The sequence below is a fragment of the Polypterus senegalus genome, chromosome 2 (assembly GCF_016835505.1).
Source record: "Polypterus senegalus isolate Bchr_013 chromosome 2, ASM1683550v1, whole genome shotgun sequence".
NCBI classification, from domain to species: domain Eukaryota; kingdom Metazoa; phylum Chordata; class Cladistia; order Polypteriformes; family Polypteridae; genus Polypterus; species Polypterus senegalus.
In genome coordinates, this window is record NC_053155.1 from 97,487,263 (window position 1) to 97,496,196 (window position 8,934).

At 36.5% G+C, this 8,934-nt stretch overlaps 1 protein-coding gene across 2 annotated transcripts in view; it reads right to left on the bottom strand.

The window, feature by feature from the left end:
• The window catches only part of alkbh8 (alkB homolog 8, tRNA methyltransferase), a 72,561-nt gene extending 63,827 nt beyond the window's left edge, over positions 1–8,734 (bottom strand). The window contains exon 1 of one of the 2 annotated variants that reach the window (XM_039744200.1): positions 8,513–8,730. In XM_039744200.1, the coding sequence (XP_039600134.1) occupies positions 8,513–8,650 (138 nt within the window). In that variant the 5' untranslated portion in view covers positions 8,651–8,730. Of the gene's footprint in view, positions 1–8,512 lie in introns of both variants that reach the window. The other variant, XM_039744201.1, reaches the window with a different exon arrangement.
• Positions 8,735–8,934: the final 200 nt, after the last annotated feature.

An 8,934-nucleotide genomic window follows, 5' to 3' on the forward strand; every position in this document is an offset into this window, starting at 1 on the left:
AAGTGACAATAATTTTCCAAAGTGCTCCCAAGCCCATGTGGCTATGTTTGTCATGGGAGTATGACGGTTTCTGATGCAATACCGCCTAAGGGCTTGAAGGTCACGCACATTCTGCAGTGATTTCCGCACAGAGATTTCTCCTGACTCCCTGAAACTTTTCACAATGTTATTAACTGTAGATGGTGGCTGTTCTGCACCGAGAAACATTGTTTTTAAATTGACAGACAATTCTCTTCATGAAGTTCAGCACAAAGTGGTGAGCCACACTCCATCTTTGCTTGCAAAGACTAAGCCTTTGGTGGATGAAACTTTTATATCCAATTTTGATTAACTGAGGAACATTACAGAATGTTACTTGTATAACCTTTACAGTCTTACTTTGCCTCTGTCCCAACTCTTTTTGCATCAATTTCTAAATTTGTTTATGTTTAACAAATAGAATTAAGTTTGTCAGTGAAAACACTGAAAACCTTTTCTTTGTCCTTTTGCCTGTTAAATAAAGGTTAATTATCAAATTGCAGATTTTTATTTTTATTGCATTTTTAGAAAGTGTCACAACTTTTTTTGGAAATGGGGTTTGTACATGTATTACAAAATACACTCCAGTAGAAGGTGTACAGCGTAAATGTTAACACTGAGGTCTATATTGATTATTTAAATTACAATCTGTCTTAGATGGGTAGCACTTAACAAATAAGTAATAAAAAAGCTGTCTTGCAGACATTATATTAGACTGTGGTGGTGAAGACGGTGGCATTTCCTCATACAATAAACAACAACACACAAAAATTCTTTAAAGATTTTGCAAAACAAATAGGAATAATTATTGTGTAACCTCACAAAGATAATATGTTCAGCAAAGTGTACAGTAGAAAGTACTTTTTTTCTACAGGACGTTACATCTTAACACTACATCTTACTAATTATCTTGCGGATTCTGCTCAAGCGTTCATATTTTGGTTTTTGGGAGACTGAACAGTAAGATGATATGCTTTCTTATGCTGGTTTTAAATATGAAGACAAATGTTATGACTTAAATGTAAACCCTAACCCTGTTCACAGTTGGTACCTCCGTGCCTTGTGCCTGTGAAAGAATATGTCATCAAACTGCATTGATATTTGGGCAGTCAGTCTGTGCAAAGAGCAAAAATATTTTACATTGTGTAATTTTCCACCCTGTTCTACCTACTTGGTCAAACTTTGATGTTTTCAGGTTTTAATAATCAAATTATTTAATTTTCCTTCTGAAAGACACACATGGTAAGCTTGTAAACAAACTCACCCCTTACAGGGCATGTTTTGTAATTAAAGGGATCAAAGTGTAATATTGCCATTTCACCTGATGGGTCTACAAGTACAACATGTGGTGGAATAACTTGGGCTGAGTTATAAAAAGCACCCTATGACATTTACAAAACGGGACTCATCATGGTATTTGAATCCCCTTTCTTTTTTTAAATTATTTTTATTAAAAAAGTTTTGCAATCTCTCACCTGAATTAAGAGTGAAGCTCATTTCTTTTATATGTCCATACTGCTAGGACAAAATTTTATCATCCAGGACCCTCAAATTGGATTAAGCCAATAAAAAAATGAATGGACAGATAACAAGCCGTATCTATTAGACTAAGCATATTTTACAAAAAAAAAAAAAAATTTTGGAAATCCCTAAAGACAGACAAACAGTATTACATTTTACTTCACCTCTAAGGTAAGTAATGAGAGGTATAGTTTTCCAGATAAGATGTTACTAACTTATTCTAAATTCATGTACAACACACAATATAAAACATATTTCTCTGAAAATGCAGTTAAAGATGGGCAAACAGCTACAACTTTTGGAAAAAGAAACAAGAATTAATTTTAAAATGAAAATCACCTATTTGTCAACCAAACATATAAACAAAAGATGGTGAGCCAACTGTAGTGAATTTAGAAAGGAGGAACGAAGTGCCAAATAAGCCATTACATTATTATGGAGATTCTCCCAAGTGATGGGCTTAGCTGCATTAATAAAACCCGTGCAACAGAGTTAGACCAGTTGTTTCCATGTTTACTACAGTACAAAAGATTGAGCATCATTCTTTTGACAACCACTTCCTAGATAGAATGCAATAAACATGAATGTCATAAGAGGGTTTTGGCCACTCTGTGTATGTATGGACTAAATATTATAATCAAAATGTATGTTTATTGTAAGAGTTACACATTTTAAAAAACAAGTTTAGAGCACTGCACACTCACAGTGGTAAACGTGGTTCTGTTCATAGAGGGGTGTTCTGTATGCAGCGTTTGCATGTTCTCCCTGTGTTCTTGTGTGCTTCCTCCAAGGATTCCTGCTACAGTCCAAATTAAAATAACAATAACATATTTTCTGAATCTAAAGAGGCTCGATGAAGTTGAACATGGAAAATGTATAGAGCTGGAATGTAATTTTTATGTTTATTTAGTCAATGTACTTATAATGGATACTTAGTATCATACAATGGTAAGAATGCGACAGTGATAGGCAGAAACATTAATATTTGACTTTATGAACAACTCATAACAGAAATGTTGTAAATCTTGGTCAGCAGCAAGATGTTCATTTACAGTTGTATAGCATTGCACCCTGAAAACCAGCAGATGGCAGTGTGGGTTCATTTTGGTTAGTTTAGGAACATGTTTTAATCTGTGTTTCCCACGTTTGTTATAATGTATGTAACCGCACACTTTAATCTACAGTACAGCTGGAAGAAACCTGACAAGTATCCCAAATCAGGGTATTACTTTGGGTTTGCGGTATTTAATCATATGTACCTGATCAAAACATCCATCATAGAACTGAATTGTACGCCAGCAAATGAATTAAAGCACCATACAGCATCTTAAAGCCTAGTTAAGGTAACTGAGTAATGAATTTAAAATACTAGTACTGTATATGATGTCCACTGTACAAGGCATATATATTGCAATTTAAGAATGAATTACAAAACATTACAAATGAGAACAAAAAGAATATGAAATCCTTTTAAATAATCTGTTCACAACAACTCAGAAATCTTTTAAAAACACAATGTGCCTTATTCATCACTTTCTCCACCTTTGCCCATTGACAGGAATGACTGGTGGGATTCTACACAATATACTTAGTGACACTTATTACCAACAGAGTCACACATTTTACGGAAAAAAATGAGCAATTTTTGGTTACAAGTTCACCCCAGGGCTATTGATGTATTTTCAAACCTCACATTTAAAAAGTCACTCAGACTTTTGGTAAACCGTTCACAGAAAGACTGTTTCATTTGAAGTCACAAAATCAAAGAGGATGTATTGACACAGTTTTGTTAAAACTGTGTAATTTTATTTATTTACTTTTATTAATTCATTGAATGAAATATTGGTTTGAAATTTCTGAGTAGCTCAGTTCACTTAGTGATATATAAAAATGTATCTAGTTAAGAGTGCATGAGTGAGTGCGTGGAACAAAATACCGTCCAGGATTGGGTCGTTAAATGTGCCCAATACTCCTACAAAGGGCTCCTCACAACCACATAAAAAAACAAACCAAAAGCATTTTTTTCAGAAAATGAATAGTGAATAGCTTGTACTTACTTGAAAAATTACTTGTCAAGTGCTCTGTAATCATGTTTGATTCAAAAGGCTCGACATAACAAATGGACATACATATCTTACAGTAAAAATGTATCACAAATCCAGTGTCCAATGCTCCATTCCCATACCAGGCCACTGTCTTTGTAAAGGTTTATCATTCTCCCTATGTCTGTGTGGGCACTTCAGTTAAAAGGTGTATGTTATGTTAATTGTCAGCACTGTGAAATTGCACATGTCTGTGTGCCCTGAGATAGACTGATGAACGGTAAAGGGCAGTTTCCAGACGCCATGACCTTAAGTTGTATACAGTATATGAATTTTTTTACATTGAACAACACATGATGATTAAGATCATGTTTACTAGCTTAAACCACTGAAGTCTCCCATCATTTTGAACTAAAAGTTCAACTCAAAAGTGCTTGGCAAAACCTCAAGGAATAAAAAAAAAAAAAGTGATCACTTGTAATAAAAGCTCTCTTTCTGAAACAGGACAGTATCCATGTTACAATTTTTGGAACTTTACAAACACAGGAAATTGAATATGCATACACTTGAAGTTTCTAGTTGATAAAGAATACAGAGAGACATTTGGGCTTCCACACACTGATTTTTTTGTGATGCACAGTACTCTTCAAATAGCAAAACATTTTAACAGTTCTGTGAACGTGCATTACTGAGACAGTCAAGTAGGATGATGAAGAAGAATAACGATACAAAGGTTTCTGCACACATGCAGTTTACAATGCCGACCAAATGCTGGCAGGAATAAAAACAACAGTTAGAAGTCAAGTGCAGGGAGATGGGCTCCTCAGCAAAAGTTACCTGTAGGAATGTGTGATCTACATTCTATTCCAGGAGCAAAGACCAGTAGTGCTCAAGTTCAGTACTGGGAGACCCCCATGGCCATGTGTCTGACATTTAAGTAGCTAGAGCCTTTCAGAATCCTGTGGTGTTTACCTGGGTGTCTACTCTGCTTGTCATTAATAGGATACAACTAAACGAGCAAACTACACAGAAAAAGGTGAATTAATAGTCCAGCAGTAGTGTGATTTGAACTGGCAACCTTCCGGATACAGGCACAGCTCCTTAGTCTCAGATCCAACTCAGTTTTGTGAAACTACCTGACGTTTATGCAAATCTTTCTGCTATGTGCTGGCAAAAAATGTAATTTTTATAAATGTGGTGGTCCTGTTTTTTCAAACATTCATTTTCTCTAAAATTGGATGTTAAATTAATTCCTTGGTTGGTTTTGGGACAGACAATTATCTCCCTACCAGTAACGGCGCACTGCACAATAATGTGCAGTGAATACACTTGACTTGAGCATTCCTAGTTTTCATCCTCTTTCTCTGTACGTTTACCATTCGTTTGCTCAGAGGTTGATGCGCTTGCTGCTTCCTGAGCAGCTCTTCTTTTCTCCACCCTAGCGGCCCGCTTCTTCTCTTTTATCGTCTGCATTTTTTCACATTAAAACAGATCAAGTCAATATTTGTGTTACAATCACTTAGTACGTTATCTTTCATTTTTCACTTAAGCTGGCACTTAAGTCTTCAATCTGCCTCAAGAATGATTCAAGACATGAAGAGGTAGGGGAAGTGACAGCGAAGGTGGTAGGGAATGAGAACGGCACCCCTACACATGTGTTGCACAGCCGCCCTGCTGGCCTCTGCCAAGAGTTGATTCTACAATAAAATAAAATAAAAATAAAAAGAGGAATAAACTTGGAGGACAATCATCACACTGAAAGCGGATAGTAGATGTCACGTAGTATATTTGTACCAAATTTCAGGTCAGTAGGTCAAACGGTTTGCGAGCTACAGGTGATTTAAAATCCTGGACAGACAAACAAACAGCCATGGTAGCGTATTATATAAGAAGAAATGTGACATTTTACTTTTTCAAACTTTACTTGCCGCTATACATTATAGTACATCATTGAAAATCAACTACTGTCTTAAATTTTACTGAGATCTTGGAAGAAACAGCCCTTTGTGCTTCTTTGAAAAAACTATTGGAATTAAAAATGACTTTTTCCCTTGATATAAAAAGGCTTGGTCATATTGATATAAAGGCCTATACATTAAATAAGGATGTGACTTTAATTGCCTGTTTAAGATATCTTTTAAACTAGAGTCTGATATTATACTATTTTACGAATTATTATACTCTTAACAATTATTCAGTAGATTTAAGAAGGAATTACTTTTTCTTTTTTACTTGTGCTACTTCAACTGTATGTTATTATTGGTGAAAAGTTTCCCCTCTTTAGATTTCTGTATTATTGATCTATGTAACTACTGTGTTTTGACTTTTCCCTTGAATTAATGTTTTGAATAATTTCAAAAATATTATCATACTCACGAGCAGCCGCCTTGAAATAGTATAAAATGATACTCCACATGTGCATATTACTTATCCCCATACTTTCAAAGTTTTGTGAAAACAAGCAGCTTTGACCTGTTTTGTCCCATTAGTTGGTGAACTCCTGATGTGGCATGCAGAGCTTCAAGTGCTTCTGATCATTTTTGCTAAAGACATCAATACGTTTACTGTTTATCATTGCATAAAATTTGATACACAAAATATGGTCCAAAAATGGCCTACAAATGAGGGGTTCTTCGGTCTAGAGAACCAAAAGCAGGGGTGAGCCCCAAAAAGCTTGACATCTTCCCTAACTAGACATCAAGACAAGTCAAATGGTATATCATATGTGTGAGTTTTCCCCTTATCAGTGATCACAAAGTGTTCAAGAACACAAAAAAGTTATATACATCAAAGTTATTATTAAGCAAGTAATTAGACGAGAGTTGTGTTTTTAAGAAGCTGTCCTCTTAAAAGGACACTGGGACATAATGGGATCATGTGAATTTCACAATACTGTTTAACTATTTTCTAAATGAAGAATAGTACAACAATGAGGTCAATTACAGGTAAAATGAAACTGGCTGGAACAAATAATCTGCAGCCACAGGGACTTAATTTGGGAACTACTGGATTAGATGATCCTATTGACTCCCATGCACCTTGTTATACATTATGTGTCTTTATGTTATGTGTTGTGTATACTTCGTTATCCTGTGTTTTATGTAGCACCATGGTCCTGCAGGGATGTTGTTTCATTTCACTGTATGCTGTACTACTGTATACTACTGTATATATGGATGAAATTACAATAAATACTCTTGAATCTATCTGTAAAAAAAGATGATGGAGTGTACTGATGATATTAAACTTTGGATGGTGCAAAACTTCCTCCAATTGAATGAAAATAACACACAAGTCATTATCGTTGGCCCTACTTCTTTAGCTAATGAAACTGGCACTCACTTAGGCTCGCTAACATGAAAAATTCATAATGATGTCAGGAAGCTGGGTATCGTTTTTGAATCGTGGTATCATCACCAAGTTTCGACAAACAAATCTCCGCAGTGTAAAATCCAGCTTTTACTAACTAAGGCAAATATCAAAATTGAAACCCTTTCTTTCCCTTAAGGATTTGGAAATAGTGATTTATGCTTTTCTTACATCAAGGCTAGATTACTGCAATTCCCTATATGTAGGATTGCCCAAATCTGCCCTGTTCTGCTTTCAACTGGTTCAAAATGCAGCAGCTAGATTTCTAACCAGCACTACAAAAAGAGAACATATCTCACCTGCACTGGCTTTTCTTTACTGGCTATTAGTGAGATGTCAGATTGAATTTTAAATTTTATTATTTGTTTTTAAGGCCTTGCATGTTTTAGCCCCAAAATACGTCTGTGTTCTCCTTCATCCCCTCTCAGGAACGAGGGCTTTGAGGTCATTTCCTTGGCTACTCCTTGCAGTTCCCCGATCACAGCTCAAGTCTAGAGGTGATGGACTTTGGAATGATCTGCCGCTCCACATCTGATCATCTCCTTCTACTGGGGTTTTTAAGACTCAATTAAAACCCCATTTTTTCTTTTCCGCCTTTCACTGTGGGTAAGGTCGTCAGGAGCGGGAGGAAGATATTAAACTGTAATTAAACAAACTGTTTTACATCATTGTTTGCTTTACAGTAGTCTTGTATGTTCCTTTGTACAGCACTTTGATGCAACTTGTGTTGTTTTAAAATGTGCTGTTATAAATACATTTGACTGTCCATTGTATGGACATATTGAACGATAATACAGATTTATCTTGGGTATTCTAAAAGAGGTTGCCTCCAATACCCTAACGCTGGGCATTTTCGGTTAATTTGTGATTCTAAACTGGCAGGGTCTTTGTGTGTGTGCGCCCCTGTCTAGAGTGGCTCTCCGCTTTGCACCCAATGATGACAGGACAGGCAATCCTGAATTGGAAAATTCATCGTCACAGAGATGGCGAAGAGTTGATACACTATAAACGGTATGTTTTCAATTGCTAGACCAACACTGCGTACACATTAAACGTTCCTGGTAAACAAGCGTGTATGTGTTTGTAATTAATTGCCGACTATAAATTGGCATCCTGTCGGGACTATCTGACGCCCAGTATTGCCAGCCGTGACCCTAACTGGATTGTGAGGGCATTTGAACATTATGTGATGTCTAGAATTTGGTTTCTCGAAACATAATCGTGGAAAAAAGGTTTCAACCAGTTCCCGTCAGTGCATTTTGTAATAAAAGTCAACCAGATATTAGGTAGGCTTGAATAACACAGGTCACAAAAAGTAGTTCACTTGACCTTCTGACTCCGTCTGTCACGTTGCACTTACGAGGAGTTTTTCGTACAGTATTTCTTTATCGATTCACCAGTACGGTTAATACTTATCATGCTTACGACATACGTATCACAGGTTAAACGTAGTATATTTCTGGGTTCATAGCGTCTCCCTGGATGTGAGCGAGTATACTTGCCCTCTCGTTTAGTTGCACCCGGTTAATATTGTACGGCGCACCGTGGCGGCGACTGCTCACCTGCGTGGCGTAAGACACAGTTGAAATGCCTGCGTGCCTTAGCACAGTATGAGCGGCTCTCATCTGCTTTCTCGCTCGCTTCTTGCTTTCTTTATCGTGTTTATCTCGTTCCACGGCATGTTGACAAGTCCTCTCCATTGTCCCGCACTGTCGTCGATCCGTCTGGGAACCCCTACTGTCGCATTTGAGTTCCTAAACTGTGCGAGGACAGAATGCTCCCAAGGCAAAACGTTAGAGAGCGCGTGAGCTGTTCACACTGGACTTGATCTCCTTTTTTTGTCATATTTACTTTTGGAATATTAAGCTAAAGTGTTAATTCGTTATTTTTAAAATCAAGTAAAGTTTTTGAACATACTGTGTTCATAATACTTACATTATCCCTTTATGTCCCAGTTAATTACTTTTTAAGATAACTCTGTAAA